We start from the raw sequence: 17068 nt of genomic DNA, 5'->3' as shown, positions 1-17068 counted from the left end.
ACATTTTCACTTGTCTCATAGTCCTGCCTGTTCCCATGCCTGTTTCTAGATCCCAACAGAGTTCAAATTTCACTTGCAGAGCACAAATCCTCTCTGTTTAGTATAAGTCCAGATTAGCGGTATCTGGAAGGTGAATTTGAGTTTTTGCAAATACAATTTTAAGAACTTTCAGACAATCACCACACTTGTATCGTAGCGTTAGTACACCAGTCGATAATTATTTATGCAGAAAATGCAGGCGGAAGGCAGCGCGAAGCCGACAATCTTCCTTTGTAAAATATACGAGAAATCTGAAATAAATCAAATGTGGAGCACAAAACAGATGTTGACAGCTGTGCTGATGAAATGAATAAAAATAACCATTAATAAACAAACAAGAAAAATGACTGAGAAATCTGAGTTTCTCAGAACGCATTTCACCCAAAAAGACCACTGATGGTTCATCGCCTCCAACCTCCTTCTGTGAAAATATTCATTGATTTATCCGTAGATACTTGTCCAATATGATTGTGTCATGTCTAATATTTAGGAAGGAAGGAAGTTTTTTTTTAAGATTGTAGAAATCTGGTTTGTTCTTGACTTCTCTCAGACTAGCCATTAGCTTCTGCCGCTTCGGTTGAGGCCCCTCTCGGACCACCCAATGGCTTTAACCTCCAGCTTGCTTGGATCTTTACTAACAGAAGATCCCAGTTGAGTAAACTACTGCAGCTGACAGAACCCCACGTCAAAGACCCTGAACTAACCGCCTTTCTGGACTTACACCCCATTAACGTTGTGGAAGTATGCCAATTTTTTAAATCCAATTTTTTGTTTCCCCTGTGAAACAACATCAAAATACATTTTGATGTTGTTGTGTTTCTCACAAACTACATCAACTATTACTGATCCAGTGACAGGAGACAAAACAAAATATACAAGGAAAGTACCTCCAGAAACCTGACTTTGGTTTCAATAAACAAGCCCGCAGGCATGTGTGTGTGTGTGTACTAGTGTGAGGCTGGAGGAGGGATGGGCGTCAGTGTGTAACCTACTGCAAGCGCCGGCCTCTTTGCATTAAAGCAACTAACGAGCTGGAGAAACACGCCTTAAATTACACACGGACCAAAACCTCGTCTCCTTGCGGTTGAGTGTATTAGCGGTCAACACAACAACAAACGCTGCAATCAGACAAATGAAGAACGCGAGTGCGTGAGCTGTTGTTGGAAATTAGACGGGAAGAAGGGAGGAAACATTTTCCACGAGGGCGATTTACTTTTTAATTGATTCTTTTATTCATTACAGCAAGCCCACACGATTCTTAATGGCGTATCAGAGTTGTACTCAGCAGAAAAATACAAGCTCGTGTATAACAAAAACAACCTCTTAGACATATAAATATATATATAAAAACAAAAAGTAAGCAAAATGCCAGTTTTTTTTTTTTTTTTTGCTGTGCATATAGTTATTTTGCAGGCAGTTCATGTGTCTCCTCTGCCCTTGCTCAGAGTTCCCACCTGCTCGATGGCCGTGCTCAGCTGCAGGTAAACCCTCTGCACGTCTCTCGCTATGACGACCAGAGAGCCTCTTATCATATCCAGGTCCACCTGTGAGGACAAATCCTGCCCCTCCAGCTCGGACAGGAATGAATTCGCCCCCGAGCTAAACGCTCTGCCCGAACCTCCGGGCCTCTGAGTCGGCTGGTGTTCGCTGCCGCCGCTCCTGCTTTCTGACGCGGCCTCCTCGAGACGACTCAGCCGAGCCGCATCCTCGTGTCTGCCGCGCAGGATCGCCTGCAAGGTGGCGTTTATTCTCCTCTCCATCTCTGCCCCGTCCCGGCGGAGCTCTGCCAGGCCGCGGTGCAGCCCGAGAGCCTCGCGTTCCGCCTGCGCCCTGCACGCTGACCCCTGACCCGGCGAGCTCTGCTGCGACGCCCCCCTGAGGAGCTTGTCCAGCTGGCTCCTCAGAGGCACCATTCCTCCGCAGCACCGCTCCGCCGACTCCAGCAGCATGTTCTGCCTCATGTGGGAGTCCTCCAGAGCGATGAAAAGCTTGTCCCAGTGGGAGAGGCCTGCATGGTACGGTGTGTTTGATGACTCTGGAAAACACCGGAGGATTTAATTGTACAGACCCGTAAAGGTTGTATGATACCATGTGCCAAAATGAACATGTATTAGTAGATTAAGATGCGTCATAGAAGAGGGGAGGTAGATTTAAAGAGAAACTTTGTATTAGAAAAGGTGTTGTTTCCTTGGTGAGCTCCCAAACCTACAACCCATCGCCACGTATTTGCTGGTGAACATGGACGGAACACTTTGTGAGCAGGAATTTGCTTCTGAAAGTGTTGATTTCCTCGAAATTTCTCGTATTTCGTCTGATCTCAACCACAAACCTTAACGTTATCTTTGGGATTTTTCTGTGATAGATCATCATTAACTAGAGTGGAAGGTCATGGCTGATTGTTCCTCTTTCCACGTCAGGGCTTGTATGGGAATCTTGGGTCAGGAAAAGGGCAGGTAGCATATCTGCAGACCCCACACATCCTGGATACAAACTGTTTAGGCTTTTACCTTCGGGGCACCGCTTTAGAAAAAACAAACAAAACAACAACAACAAAAAACAACCACTGCACAAACAGGTTGTCTCTCTGATAAACACTTAATGGTCAGAGTGCCCAAATAAATACCACACATATTTCCACTGATTAAACCTGGTCTTTCTATTTAGAAAAAAACACAATATATGTAAATATTTACAAGAGAGAGAAAAAAAATAAATATTTTATTTATATAGCACATTTTCACCACCAAGGCAATTCAAAGTGCTTTACATGAATTAAAATGAAATGCAAACAAAATAACAAACCAAAGGAAAGAGCAAAAGAAGAAAGAAAAAAAAGAATCTAATAATGTTGATCCAGAGTATATAAACTAGATACTCCTTCCTATTCAGGGTTGCTAGATATTCTCTGGACTTTCTAAGTAGGCTCCACATTTGTAAAAGTAATGAGTACTCCACAGTACTCCACATATGCCTAATTTGAACATATTAGTGCAAAGTCTAAAATGTAACACCACTGAGCAGACCTTAGATGAATGAAGTTATCTTGAAGTTTATTGAAAAGTTGAAAAGAAGCAAAGAAAACTTTGCAGTTAATCTTTTTTTTTTTTAAAAAAACAACAAAACAACAAAAACATAATAGTACACATTCAGAAATCAACTAAAGTATTTGGATTTTAATTAAATCCAAATCAGTGACAACATGTTGTCAAGGAGACATGATAATCCTGAAGTCTGTCGAGTCAAAACAGCCAGCAGGGGAAATAATCAAAGCAAAACTCACCCTGCTGTTGGTCCAGAGAAATCTCGTTGCCGTAGCTCTCTGCAAAGCCGTCATCGTCCTCAATCTCAGTCACACATAAAGACGAACCAGCAGCGCTGAGCACACAGAGCACACCCCACACCTTAAACACATGCATGACAGGGCTCTACCTCCTCTTGTTCTACTGTGTTAATTCTTTTTTTCTGTGAATTTTGCTTAGATTTACTCGCGCTGCTCTTGTTTTCTCATTTAGTCCCCCTTCCCTTTGCGTAAAGCTCTGCTCAGTGAGCTAAACGTTGCCGTTTCTGACTTATAAACTCAGCAAGAGGGAGGAAGGAGGGGGAACCCTGAGGAGGGTGTGTGGAGAGTGGGTGAGTAACGCTTCCATGGAGGTAAAGTCAAAAGTCACGCTGACATGGAAATGTGGGCATTATGGAGAATGAGGGCTGAGGGTGGACACGAGAGGGCACATAGGCAACCCGGGGTAAACTAAACGAGACGGAGGGAAGTAAAGCAGGAGGAACAATTCCAACTTTTTATTTTTGCAAACGAAAACAGAAAGATTAGCAAAAAAAAAAAAAAGGTAACTTGTTTCTCCAGACAGCAAGTAATATTGCTTTGGAATAACTCCCGCCAAATTCATGGTCTGAATCTGGTAGAGAATCTGTGAATGGAGCTAAAAATGAGGGTGATGGCAAGGAGGTCTTCATCAGCAAAGCTAGGCTGCTAAATTATAGGTAGGGTTTAGTTTCTGAATAGTCAATAAAAATATTTTCCGCTGATTGCTTAGAAGAGCATTAATAGTTTTCATGCAGTCTTTCAAAAGAAAATGTAAATCCGACCAAATGTAAAGGTGGGATTTACATTTGCAACTCTCTTTTGTCCTCTGCTATTCTGTTCTTTTTAACGTTGCCTTCAAGAGACGCCCGTTTCATCTCCAGTCGGTAACAAGCTGCTTTGTAAAGTGAGAAATAATTTTTAATATAAATGCAGTCGGGGGTTTGATAACTTTTGGTTTGACTGTGTGAGTTTTGTTCAAATAAATTTCTAACCGAACTCCAAACTTTGTTTTTAAATGAATAAATAAATGAACCAACCAACAAATAAATAAATCTGAAGTTAACTTTACTAACTCGGTGTCAGCAATGAATCGTTACTGTTATTCATTTTCTGTCTAGTTTTGAAGTGTTGCTGTCATTCTCTTTGAATAACCCACTTTATTTAAAAGTGCTAAAACAACTCTGCTATCATCATACCTCAATTGGGGTAGTTGTCTTCATTTCAAATTGAAAAAAATCTATCTTAATTTCAATCTAAAGACACAGCAAAGTAGATAAAGGGGAAAAAAAACTATGTAAACTACTCCTGCTGTTCTGGGTACATATGCGCTGTTAAAAACTGAACTGATTTAAAACGTATCTTATTTTTCTCGTGCAAAAAAAAAAAAAAGCTTCTCCAACAAGAAGTAAGAATTCACATTCAGCTCTTTCTGTGTCTTTGAAGCTCCTCAAATAGAAAAACTACAGCACGTCATCGCCGCGGTTTTATTATCCTGGGCTTTCAGAAACATTGTCTTCGCGACTTTAAATTAAACATTGTTGCTAAGCTGCAGGTTTAAAACTTTATTTCTGGCCTGCATTACATTTAGCTCGGTTGCCTGGTGACCACGTTGATCAACCGTGCGAGCCAACAGGTGATCATTCACTGCGTTCTCTGTGAGGCCCGCCGGCCTTGATCTGGCGGTTCAGCAGGGGCTGCGTGTTCAGCTGCAGGAGCAGGACGCGCTGCGCCCTGACCTTTGTCTCCCTGCAGCCTGTTCCTCATGCTGCACACATCAGCACGCGTGTCTGATCGCCTCGGCCTGGCCGTCTGGGTAGAGGGAGAAACCCGGGGCGACGCTGGCAGATTTATCTGAGGAAAATGGACAACCTGCAGGAAGAGGCGGACGAAACGGGCTGGAAAACACGAAAAACTTTCCATGGTAAAATTGTGAATTTTCCTAACTTCCTGGTGTTGCATACATACAGCTCTTTTTACTCTGATGCTTCAGCAGCAACAGGGAGTCTAGTCTGAGTTAACAAGATTACACACACACACACACACACACGCTCAGATTTATAGTGACATAATCAGGGTCAATTCAGATTCATGGCCTAGTCAAAGTGCACATCCATCATCCAGTCTGACTGATCTTAATTTGCGGAAAACTGTGAAACCATTTGACTGTCTTCCAGTTCACAATTATGCTCCGCTGTGTCATTTGGACACAAGCGTTCATATGAGCTGTTTTCTCCTAGACCAGCAAATTATTCTGAGCCACAAGAGTCACATTTATCCTCAACCGCCAGACGCTGCTCACCGCCCTCCACCCTCCACCCTCCACCTGCGTGCCGCACCTACCGCTCAGCTGGAAACGCTTCCCACATGGCAACCAGTAGGAAAAGGAGACAAGTGAAGGAGATAGAGAAAAAAAAGTAAAGAGAGAACAATTAACAGATGCAATATCAGTAAAATGTTTACTGTAAGTACCTCCTTGTTTTTTTTTTTTTTTTTTTTACTTTCTCAGAGCAGGAGGGGAGTTGGAAGCAAACAGATGTGGCTTTTTCTGACAAAGTAGGACAATAGGAGTTGTCGGGCAGAACTCACAGCAGATGTAAGCCATCAACGGGACCTCACTGGCGAACAAAACCGCGTGCTAACACGACAAACTGAGCCAGCACACGCCATTTACTGTGCGGTATTTTGTTGGGTGTTTCCCCGCTCGTCCCCCTGTGTGTAGGATGGGGAGGGACGGAAACAATAAAGATACTGTTAAAACGCAGCCTGCTAATGGAAAGTGGGGTAAGCAAGGTCTAAATCTGTTGAAATGACTCAGTTCTTGACCTAGTGATTGTAGCTGTCACAACAAAGCACGACTGAATGGGAGTCCAAATATAATATTTATATACAGTACAGACCAAAAGTTTGGACACACCTTCTAATTCAATGGGTTTTCTTTATTTTCATGACTATTTATAAGGCAAGAAATCCCACTTATTAACCTGACAGGGCAACACCTATGAAGTGAAAACCATTTCAGGTGACTACCTCTTGAAGCTCATCAAGAAAATGCAGAGTGTGTGCAAAGCAGTAATCACAGCAAAAGGTTGCTACTTTGAAGGAACTAGAATATAAGGGGTATTTTCAGTTGTTTTACACTTTTGTGTTTAGTGCATATTTCCACATGTGTTATTCATAGTTTTGATGCCTTCAGTGTGAATCTACAATGTTAATAGTCATGAAAATAAAGGAAACTCATTGAATTAAAAGGTGTGTCCAAACTTTTGGTCTGTACTGTATATGTAAAAAGTACGTCTGCATCGATACATTTTTCTTTTTTGCACATGGGTTGTTCTGATGAATAAGTAGAGGGAGTATTTTCTTAAATTTCTCTACTGCAGAAATCAATCATTTGAAACGGGCCGAAATACAATTCATACACGTTATGAAGAGTAAAACTTTCTCTCATTGGTGAAATACGGACATACTGACACCACTTCGCTCTTTTTTTGTTCACAATTTAAGTTATTTTAAGATTGTTTACAACATAAAAGCCCAATAAAGTGCAGTAGTTGTGGATATAGCACTAGAACATGTGAAACATTTCAAAGATGCAGCATATGAGCATGTTGGCAAAAATCAGGTCAGCGTGCAGAACTTTGGGACCTGGCAAAAATATAGAAGAATAGAGTTGAAACATTCCAGCAATTTCCTTTGTCTGAGCTAAGGAAATTGAGTTATCTTCCTAGTTTCCTTTTTCTTCCTGTATGATGCTGTGCGAGACCAGGCCAAAGGATGGCTCTGATGTTGACGGAAAGCGTTACATTACGGAAGCATGAAAAGTAGTTGGAAGAGTGACAGGGACTTGTTGCTTCAGGGTAGTGGGAAAATACACCCAACCGTGGACAGATTGAGGAGCTTCTATTCTTGTTTAGCGAGTCACTTGAGAGAAAGTGACATTATTCCATGTGACTCCAAGCGGGGGCTGGACATTCGGGCCTCCGAAAGCGTATTCATTGGTGTGATACAAGCATCTATGTTAGCGAGCCAAGAGGCTCATGACAGATTGATGCCACACATTCTGCATCTGATTTAGTCAATCTGTTTGGACGGCAAAGGAGCCAGGAGCAAAGACGAAGAAAAAGAAGAGAAACAAACACTGAACTTTTTGGATAGTATTTAGGTGTTTCTATATGCGAGCCAGTGATTGTGTCGCACTCTAACAGACCTCATTAGTGCACTATGTGAACCCAGGCGCTGCAACTGGTTTTTAACAAGGAGTTCTCAGAAACAAGCCTTGCTGGTGAAGAAAGATTCTTGTCACACTTGATTTGCTCTGGTATGACATCACCAAAGGTTTTGCTTCTTCATCTTTACCAAAATCCAATCGGACTCCAAGCTGGCGCTGACATCAGCTCGACGAAGCAGCTAAATCACAGGCTCACAACCGGGCGGGCAGTAGAGGAGAAATTTTATTGCTGTCCAGCCCCGAATATATTTATGCTTTGGGACAAAAGTGTTGCTTTTGGTGTAGGAGATTACATCAGCATGTCCGTTTTAGGGTCCCAAAATTGGCCTAACAAAACAGAAACGCAGAAGAAAATCAACATCTGCATATGGAAACTTTTATCCATTTCACAATAAAAGAGGCTTTAAGAAAATTAAAGTGGTGAAAAGAAATGACTGGGCAACATATATAAAGAAAGAACCAAGTTTGTGTGTAAAGAAGCATAAAGTATCATTTGAGGCCAGCGTGTTTTCACCTCTTGGGCTCTGCAACACATGAACACAAGTGAGCCTTTCATATGGAGAACGATCTCACCTCAGAGAAACACGAGTAAAGAAGAGACATACAGTAAGTAGCTCTTTAAAGTGATACAATCTCTACAACTACATTTACACACATGTACAATTGGCACAACACTTGATACGTTTGGTGATTGCCTGTGAAAATACAGACTTAGTTTTCACTTTACACTGTAACAGTCAACCCAGTTTTTTTGTCTCTTAAATATGAAACATTTATTATATATGGCTACATTTAAATTCATTTATTCTGGCACTAAATCAAGGCTAAAGGACAAATATCATCAACTTAGAGCAAGAAAAGCTCAAAATCTTAACATGGTTAAATATATAAAAATGATCATCAGCTTTTCTATTGCTCGTCAAAATGGGTAATTAATTTTTTAAATTTTTGGACACAACAAAAGCCTATGAAATTACACGTGTCTGAAATGATTATACACTTATAATTGCATAAAAAAACTGGACATGTGGAAGGTTTTAAGGTTTTACTATCTCTAGTAGAGCTGTCTCTGCCAGAGATAGCTCTAGTAAACATTAGGCTGACCATCATGGTGACAGCAGCTGTCGTTTGTGAGCATAAAGTTTCTCATGCAACAAAGAGTTGTTTTACCTCAGATGTTACCACTGATGAAAGTATGAAATGTTTGCTGATGTCTCCAATCTTATTAAATCTTCTCTATGTTCTCCACAAAAATTATTTGGAGCAGCAACTTTTTTCAGTGTCCGAGCCAAATGAATGACAGATTCTGTATGAGCATTTTAAACTTCCCCTTCAGTCACCATTTGTAGAACTGGATTAAAGTGACTTTATATGACCACACATGTTGTGAGATAACTAGCTGCAGGCAGACTAACATAATTTTAGTTCCATGACAGATGGGAAGCCCCCTTTAAAACAGAGGCTAATTATGTGTAGAAAACTGAGATCTTCAGCCAATTTCATTCATTATCTCTAATTTTTTACACAACCACTTTATAGCTGTTGACAGAGTCGTGAAATTTCTAATTGCTGACACCCATTTGCATCATAGTGACAATGTTGGTCAAAGCTGGAGCAGAAATGCACATACTTGCTGCAGAGCACTTTTAAATCTTGGAGTAAGGAGCCGGTCAGTTAGGTCTTCAAGCTAATACTCTCTGACAATATTTCTGCTGACTTCCATCTCCTCACTGGACAAATCCATATATAAATCTTTGCTTTATGAACTCACATTCTAGCTGAAGACCTTGGTGTCACTCTGATCTTCTTGGGTGGCACATGTGTCAATTTTGTGTTCCCTCTGAAACATCTGGAAAATCCAGCTGCTTTGTGCTCGTTGTCTTTGTGCTCGTTGTCTTTGATGTTGAAATGAATATAACTATCCAAAACACAACTGAGAAGAAAAAAAGTTGTAAAAACGATGACATGAGCCCTCTAAAACAAGCACTTTTACAATTACTATGGAGTCTTCATAAGGATAATTAACCAAGCTTGGCACAACTAATGTTTGAGTCCTCTAAACAGAGCAGTAGCTCCATTATATTATTATATTATATATGATATTGTGAGAACCAACTGTGAAGTGCTCTAAATTGTCACAACCCCAACTAGACATCTTCTCCATTGGTGACTGGACGCTCATGAGTTTCATTGGCTGCTTGGGAATCAGGAACCACATCAGTGGATGCTGTGATGTCAGCAGCTACGGCGTCTCCCGTCTGAGTCTCATTTTGGATTGTACTTCCTTGAGGAGGAGGCGACGCGACTGCAGTTGTGAAACTAGCGGCACCATCGGTAAAAGTGGCATTGGAAGTCCGGGTAGAGTCTCTCACAGCAGAAGGCAAACTGTTTGTTCCCTGATTTGTCCTGCTGGGTGAAGGAAGCTCATCTGATTGGCTGGACGTAAATACAAGATCAAATGTTTGGTCTGTCAATAACTGATTTTTAACAGCTGGTTGGTGACCGCTTGATTGACCGGCAGTACTGAAGGCGCTGTTGTTGTTGTTGTTGTTGTTGTTTGTGTGATCAGATGAAGAGAGATCTGTTTCAGTTTTTGGACCGATAGCAAGAGTCCACGAGTCTTGGTCAAAGTCTGGCAGCTGGCGAACTACTTTGGGAACGGCAGTGACCTGATCCAACCCGACAGGCTCACCGACAACATGGCTGCTGATTGGTGGCTCGTTATTAACTGCTGATTGCCAGTTATTAGAGCAAAAGACAGCTGGAATCCTGAAAGTAAAATGAGAAAAATGTGAACATAAAGGTCATAAAACAACAAAATCACCTGATATTAGAGTGTCTTACAAACTAATATTTATGGTAAAGTGTGTGAATTCAAGCATACTCATGGAAAGATAAATCCAAATTTAGTACAAAATTCTCAAGCAACTAGTCTTTTTATTTTTTAGGAATATTTCTTTAGACTGTAAGTTAAGCAAAAGCACCTAAAACAAATAAATTCATCTGAAAATAGTCATGTATTTGAATATAAATGTGTAAAAGGCAAGTTAAACATTAAAGAACATTTAGAAATCATTGAGTACTATTTTCACATCAGAAGCTTTCAAGGAGGTTTGGCTTATTAGAAATAAAGCAAAAAAAAAAAAAATTAGAGGTGGTCCAAAACCTTTGCACACTACTGCACCTGACTAAGAAGTTCTACAGGCCTAGTTTTCATTGTTGTTATTAAAATACAACAGTTATCATTATCACATGATGAAACTTCTTCTTTTGAGGTTGTTAATAATAAATGCAGACCTGGACATCTGTCTTTGCAGTTCCTGAGCGTGTTGGTTGCCCTGAGCGAAAAATGACGCCTGACCGTCCACAAAGTCCGTAAGGCTCCGCATGTGGTTGATCTGAGGAAAGAAACGGGCAACGCGACATCTGACACTGAATTGTACAGAAGCTTACAGAAACATGGTCACATATACTCTGTCTAGGATTTGTTTTAACTAGGGATGCACCGATTGCAGTTTTCTGGCCGGTCGTCGATTACCGATCTTTCAAAAAGCTTAACCTGCTGATTCTGATTTTAGCCGATACCATTTTTTTTGGTCTGAAATGTTGCGCAATGTAGCAAGAAAGTTGTTGAGTTGGCAACAGTGGGGTAACTATTGTTAATTGTAAACATGCAGACATAACTTGGTGGGCAGGTCTATCAATCAAACCTTTCTCACCAGAGTGCAAAAGAGGACAGTGGTTGATTCTTAGACATTTGCCAAGCTAGATAAAATCGGCGGGTAATATCGGCTTCATATGTAAAAATCGGCTGATCACCGATCTCCCAAAATTAAGGAAATTGGCACAGATAAATCGGCTGGCCGATAAATTGGTGCACCTCTAGTTTTAACATACATGAGTGTTGCTGATTCCTTCAAGAACCCGTCTTGTGATTTCTGACTGCCGATCGAAAAGACTCTGACAGATCCTCAGCTCCATCTCCGCCTTTGTACACAAACACAACTCGTTAGATGGCACCGTACATACTTCAAATCAATTACTTTGGTTCTGAGAAAATATTTCCAAAGTCTCTTTCATCTCTTTCAGATGAACCAAAGTTCTCTACTTCACCTGACCAGGAGTACTGAAGGCGCTGTTGTTATTTAACAACAGGAATTACAATACAATACTTGTACAGCGCCGATAAGTATTGTATCTGACAACACCGATCAGACTTATCTGACAGATTGAGTAATTTCAGCTTGAATAGGTAAGCTTTTATGGTAGTGTGTTCTATTTTTATTTATTTATCTCATAAAGGTGGCTTTATCAGAGTAAAGCCACCTTTACTGAAAGGTAAAGTAAAAACATCTGAAAGTTTTTACAAAGACATTCAGATTTGTCTTTGTAAAAATGTGGAAACCATTCATTCTTTTCTTTCCATTTCATAACAATGCACCGTTTTCTGTTTGTGACATTAAAAATGTCACAAAGGTGAGGATGAGGGTCTATTTTCCATCAACTAATCTGTCAGAACTGGCAGAAGCACACTATCTGATTGAGCTTAAAGATAGAGATGTTTGTACCTGAGAGATTTCCTGAGCCCATATCTGCTTGGAGAAAGCATAAAAATAAATATGTTAAAGCCCAAATTATAACGTTTGTCTCTTTTGATGTTCACGTTTCTTCAAAAAGAATCGAACCTTAAGCCATTTAACACGCAGGAAGCTGAACATGTAGGAAACGTGAGACAGGTAGTCATCATCCAACGGGTTCGCATTCAGGTTCTGGCAAAAAAAAAAAAAAAAGAGGGATACAGGTCAAACAGGATGTTACAATGTTACAAGAAAAGTGTCATGTTTTTACTTTTAGTATCCCACACTTTGGGGTAAACTATAGCTGCAGCTCACCCGGGCCTCTCTGTCTGCTTCATGCGCTTTCCTCAGCCTGGTCTTGGCTATATCCAAGTCCAAACGCTTGTTCACCAACATCTTATGCTCATTCTGTTAAACCGTTTACAATGAAACTGGGTCAGAAGCTAAACGCCTTAAATGGCTGACAGCAAAGGAGAGGTAGTAAGAGACAAGAGGTGCATTTCACCTGGATGGCTCTGTAGTCACCCTCTGTGAAACTCTTCAGCGGGGTGAGAAAGTGAATGTTTGTGCACTCTGCAAACTTCCTCTCGGCTTCTCCCAGCTGCTTCTGGGCCTCGCCGGACCTTATCAGAGCTGTTCCTGTACGCAAACATTCAGTGGATAAAAACACCAGGTTGATACGATGTCAGCGTGAGACCAAGATACACAATTTCAGAGCTTTTGCAACCTTTAGTGTTACAAAGATAAGCCCACATTTACATGGCTGGCAGAAGTAGTTTGGTTTTTCAAAATTGTATTACTGCTTCAAGACGGAAGAAAAATGTCCATCTGCCAATTGTATTAACTTGTTTGAACTTACATACATATCCTTTATAATTAATTTATTAAGCAAAAAAAAATAAAATAAAAATAAATTAGAAAACCACAAAACACAAGCAAAAAATCTGCAATAGTTGTTTGTACAAGTGTGCAGACCTTACTAATGTGAATAAAAAATAAGAGTGAAACTGGTCAGAGCTTGACATCAACACTGATGGAGATAAAGGGACGTTTTCCAAAGGAAACATTTGAAATCTCCCAAAACTCTGAGGAAAAATTAGTTATGGTTTGATAAAACCACATTTAGCTTTGTGATCACAAATCCAAATGGGAAATTTGATACAAAGACAACAGTAAATGTCACTATCCAACAGGAGAATGACTTCAGCAGAGGTACAGTTCAGCTTCACAACAGCCTAGACTGAGCTCAGAAGTAAACCTGACAGAAAATCTGAGACATCACCTGATGAGGAGTAGATTTAATTGCTGTCTGGTAGATTTGGGAGAACCTTTGAAAGGTAACTTGGGGAAATGCAGCCAAATGAAGATGCAGGAAGCTGAGAAACTCCTGCCAAATCAGACTGAATGCTGAAATTGAATCAAAGCCTGCTTCAACAGTGTTATTTTGTAAGTTTGTACGCTCGTGCAACCAGGGCGTTGCAGCTTTACTATTTTTAAAAATATATGTTTCCCCCTTTCCGAGTTACTGAAATTGTACTGCTTCAAATGCCAAAATCTGACATTTTAACGTAATATCAATTGTAAAAAAAAATAAAAAAAAATCTGATAACATATCATATCCACCTAAAAAGGGCAAAAGCTAAGAAGGCAAATGGCGCAAACAGATGCAGACTCACCATAGGGTGTGTTCGATCCGATCTCCAGCCCAGCCTGGGTCATTTGATCCCCCAGTAACTCGTGAGCACGGGGTCGAGGCGGGGCGCTCCATTCCAGATGCTCGTACAGGCGGTCCTCTAATCGAGCTCCTGTATGTCAGGGGTTAAAAACAAAACAAAAAAATCCCATTAGAAATAATTTATTCTTATAGTTCTTTTTATAGATACTGACTATAAATAACCTTATTGGCATATGTCTGCTTTCCTGTTTCTCCATAAAAACAATAAAGATCTGCAGTGGAGCTCTGAAAATTAGAATTGGCATTTTATGAAGCTTTGTCTTTAATGCTCCTGGCAGCCCAACAGGCCACTTTACTGATAGAAAGCAGACCACGTCCACTTATAACTCTATTAGCTGAAGAAATTGAAAGCAAAAAAACCCCCAACTCTATTCATCTATACGAGTCAATTACAGTAAGAGCAAACACACTAATTCAAAGAAGATGCATGGGGTAGAGGGCAAACACTGATTCACAGCCCTGCAGGAGGTTTACATAGACTACAATTATATTTATGATTATGCATTTAAGGACTCAATGTTTATATGTACATATATGTTTTCTTTTCCTGACACATTATCAAAGAAAAGGTGGGTAATTTAGCTCAAGTCTTATTTTTCATGAAGCAAATATATTGCTATTAGCTGTTTAGTTATTTGCATCAAATCACCACTGAACACATGTTTTGTTTTGGTATTTTTTCTTGATCAGGCAGATTTCCTTTTTTTTAAAAACAAAAAAAAAAAAACAAAGTGATGAATCCTTTATACTTTATCATCATAAGTCATCTTTTAATGATACATTTATGGTCCCATCTCTCTGAAAGACCGTCTGAGCGGCACTGGAACACAGAAATTTTGCAAAGTGTGTCTGCTATGATTTTACCTTTCTGGTTTTCCAGACGTTCTAGCGTGTGTGTGTGTGTGTGTGTGAGTGACGGTTCTGTGCCTTCAATTTCAGCATTGCTCGAATTGATTAAATAGTATCAGCATGAAAAACAAACAAAAACAGAATTACAGAAACTGACTTGTTGAGCTCTAAATTCTTAGTACAAAAAAATTCCTCATAGACAAAATATTTAGTTACTCGTGTAGTAGAGACGTAGGAGGACCATTTCCTTTTTATATGAAGAGTAAGGTGAGTTGCTCAACTTTAATAAAATTGTCTGTTTATTCTTTGAAATTATGTTGTTCAAAGTTCAAAAGTAAGGTTTGATTTTCTGTAAATTTTTAGTTATTGTTGCTTTTGTCAGTTTCAATTGATTTTAGTGACCACTGTGGGTTTTTTGGTAGCCAACAAAAGTCAATTGAACAATTACTCATCCATTCTAAAGGCTGTGATTTTAAGTAAGAACTGTTAGGAGAATAATTTAAAGTAATACAATTATGAGAATAAAGTAATATAGAAGTCAAAATAATAAAGAATAAAGTAGTATTACGAGAATAAAGTCATAATATTACGACTTTTGTTTCTGGTAATGTGGCTTATTTTTTTTTCTTAGTATGGCCCTAATACTCTGTATTGGTCACACTTTTTACTCTAATCTGAATAAATACCAATTCCTGTTAAATCAGAATATAATCATACAAAATATGTTCACATTTTACGCACAAACTTATTAGATAATTAGATTTTGGTCTACCACCGATCTTGGCATATTTTCTGGGGGAAACCCTGATTTATCTAACACTTTTTCGTCTCCTGATTTATGTTGCTGAGCTTACTTTCATATACGGGACAATTAGTTACCAGGTGTGGCCCTGAGCGCCCTTCTTGATAGGACCACCACTGTTCCAACTGTCCCAAATAATAGCAATACACAATAAATTGATAATTTCTCACCTAGACTAGGTTGCAGTAGCACCTCGGTTTGAGAAACGATCGAGTCCGTCCAGGTCTTGGTGGCGTCCGCCTGAGCCAGGAGTTCCTCCAGCCCGGAGTCCAGCTCGGTCTTTTCCGCCTGGCCGAGGCTCTCTCCGGTGTACTGGAGCAATGTGACAAAACGACCTTATTCTCGACAGCAACGGGAGACTCGAGTTTATTTCAATAAAGCAGGCGGACATGCGGAACGCTGTCTCTCCTCATTTTACCTGAACAGCTCGGTTTATGAACCGGCCAGCATCCACAGCCAGCCGCGTCAGGTCCATGACGGAGTCCTCAAGGTCGGCCGTTTGTCTCCGTGGAGGCGTGGCAGCGGAGGTGACCCCGGTTACTAAACCAAATGTTCACCTCCAGCCGACCCACGCATCGCCTCAGCCGGGCTAACACCTTTGCAAGCACGGCAAGCCGTTGAGATACTCAAGTCTGGCTGCGAGAACAAACGTCGCATCCGGCTATTTACAACACGTTAATATACGGGGTATTATTGTTTCTAACGGCTTGCCATACATGGAGGCCGACAGAGCGACGTCGGAGACATGAAGAAGCTCCGCACGCACCTGCTCGCCTGTTTACCGCCGTCAGTATTTACCTGTTATCCACTATTATCCACTAAGGGTCAATAAAGGACGCTCAGAAAATTGACTGGCGTCGCTGTAACGTCAGGCTTTTAATTTGCGTCTCTAAAGGACGCTGTTGTTCCATTAATGTCCAGGATAATTTAAATAAATGCTTCGGACAGCCATTAAAATGTCAAATGACGTACCATGGTAGACATCAGCATGCATTAAACTGTTTACACCGACGTAAACATGACGAAAATCCTGAGAGAATGCAATGACTTGAAGGATTAGACTTCCTGTTCAAGTACACAATAAAAGCATAATCTCTCCACAAAATGTTGCACTTCTATACATATAAAATACAAAATAAAACAAACATAAATTTGAAAAATGTTAATCTCTAAAAGAAAGAAAAGGAGAGACAAAATCTAAACCAACAGCTCTTGAACACAAAAACACCCTACAGGTTCTCTCTCAAAGTAAGCTGCAAAAACAGCCACGAGTTAACTAGAAGAAGAAATGCCATAATAACAAATACAGCCACTCTCTGAGTGTCTGAACGCATAATGGCGCAACAGAAGAGCCTGCTCTGCAAGCAAAATTTCAGCATGCAACCTTACTCCCCAGCGATGGTCGTGCTGAGTTTTCTTGAACCTCTGAATGTTAGCAGGACAGAAACGGAGCGAAGGGAGGATTAACTCAATCAGCTGACGGTCTGAGGTGCATCAGAGGACCTAAGGAGGGTTAAAA

General features: G+C 40.4%; 2 protein-coding genes across 2 annotated transcripts; both read right to left on the bottom strand.

The window, feature by feature from the left end:
- Positions 1-1256: 1256 nt before the first annotated feature.
- LOC111612283 lies at positions 1257-3568 on the bottom strand. The gene is made up of 2 exons (XM_023353183.1): positions 3320-3568; positions 1257-2074 (listed from the first exon to the last, which is right to left on the bottom strand). The coding sequence occupies exons 1-2, from the start codon at positions 3453-3455 to the stop codon at positions 1458-1460; spliced, it is 753 nt and encodes a 250-aa protein (XP_023208951.1). The 5' UTR covers positions 3456-3568; the 3' UTR covers positions 1257-1457.
- Positions 3569-8188: 4620 nt separating this feature from the next.
- LOC102225039 (endophilin-B1-like) lies at positions 8189-16993 on the bottom strand. Its single transcript, XM_023352725.1, has 10 exons — positions 15968-16993; positions 15720-15861; positions 13840-13968; positions 12669-12802; positions 12479-12571; positions 12272-12355; positions 12155-12178; positions 11484-11573; positions 10884-10984; positions 8189-10355 (listed from the first exon to the last, which is right to left on the bottom strand). The coding sequence occupies exons 1-10, from the start codon at positions 16022-16024 to the stop codon at positions 9734-9736; spliced, it is 1476 nt and encodes a 491-aa protein (XP_023208493.1). The 5' UTR covers positions 16025-16993; the 3' UTR covers positions 8189-9733.
- Positions 16994-17068: the final 75 nt, after the last annotated feature.

This window comes from Xiphophorus maculatus, chromosome 19, assembly GCF_002775205.1.
Source record: "Xiphophorus maculatus strain JP 163 A chromosome 19, X_maculatus-5.0-male, whole genome shotgun sequence".
NCBI classification, from domain to species: domain Eukaryota; kingdom Metazoa; phylum Chordata; class Actinopteri; order Cyprinodontiformes; family Poeciliidae; genus Xiphophorus; species Xiphophorus maculatus.
The sequence above is the reverse complement of the archived record's forward strand: the minus strand, read 5'-3'. Positions and strand labels throughout refer to the sequence as shown.

Bases quoted from the DNA above. Each gene is read 5' to 3' on its own strand.
- LOC111612283 (XM_023353183.1), bottom strand. From the start codon at position 3,455: ATGCATGTGTTTAAGGTGTGGGGTGTGCTCTGTGTGCTCAGCGCTGCT. The intron at 2,075-3,319 runs GTGAGTTTTGCT...GGTGTTTTCCAG, and splicing joins TTCTCTGGACCAACAGCAGG to AGTCATCAAACACACCGTAC.
- LOC102225039 (XM_023352725.1), bottom strand. From the start codon at position 16,024: ATGGACCTGACGCGGCTGGCTGTGGATGCTGGCCGGTTCATAAACCGA. The intron at 12,356-12,478 runs GTGAGCTGCAGC...TTTTTTTGCCAG, and splicing joins AAGCAGACAGAGAGGCCCGG to AACCTGAATGCGAACCCGTT. The intron at 10,985-11,483 runs GTATGTTAAAAC...TTCTTTCCTCAG, and splicing joins AAGGAATCAGCAACACTCAT to ATCAACCACATGCGGAGCCT.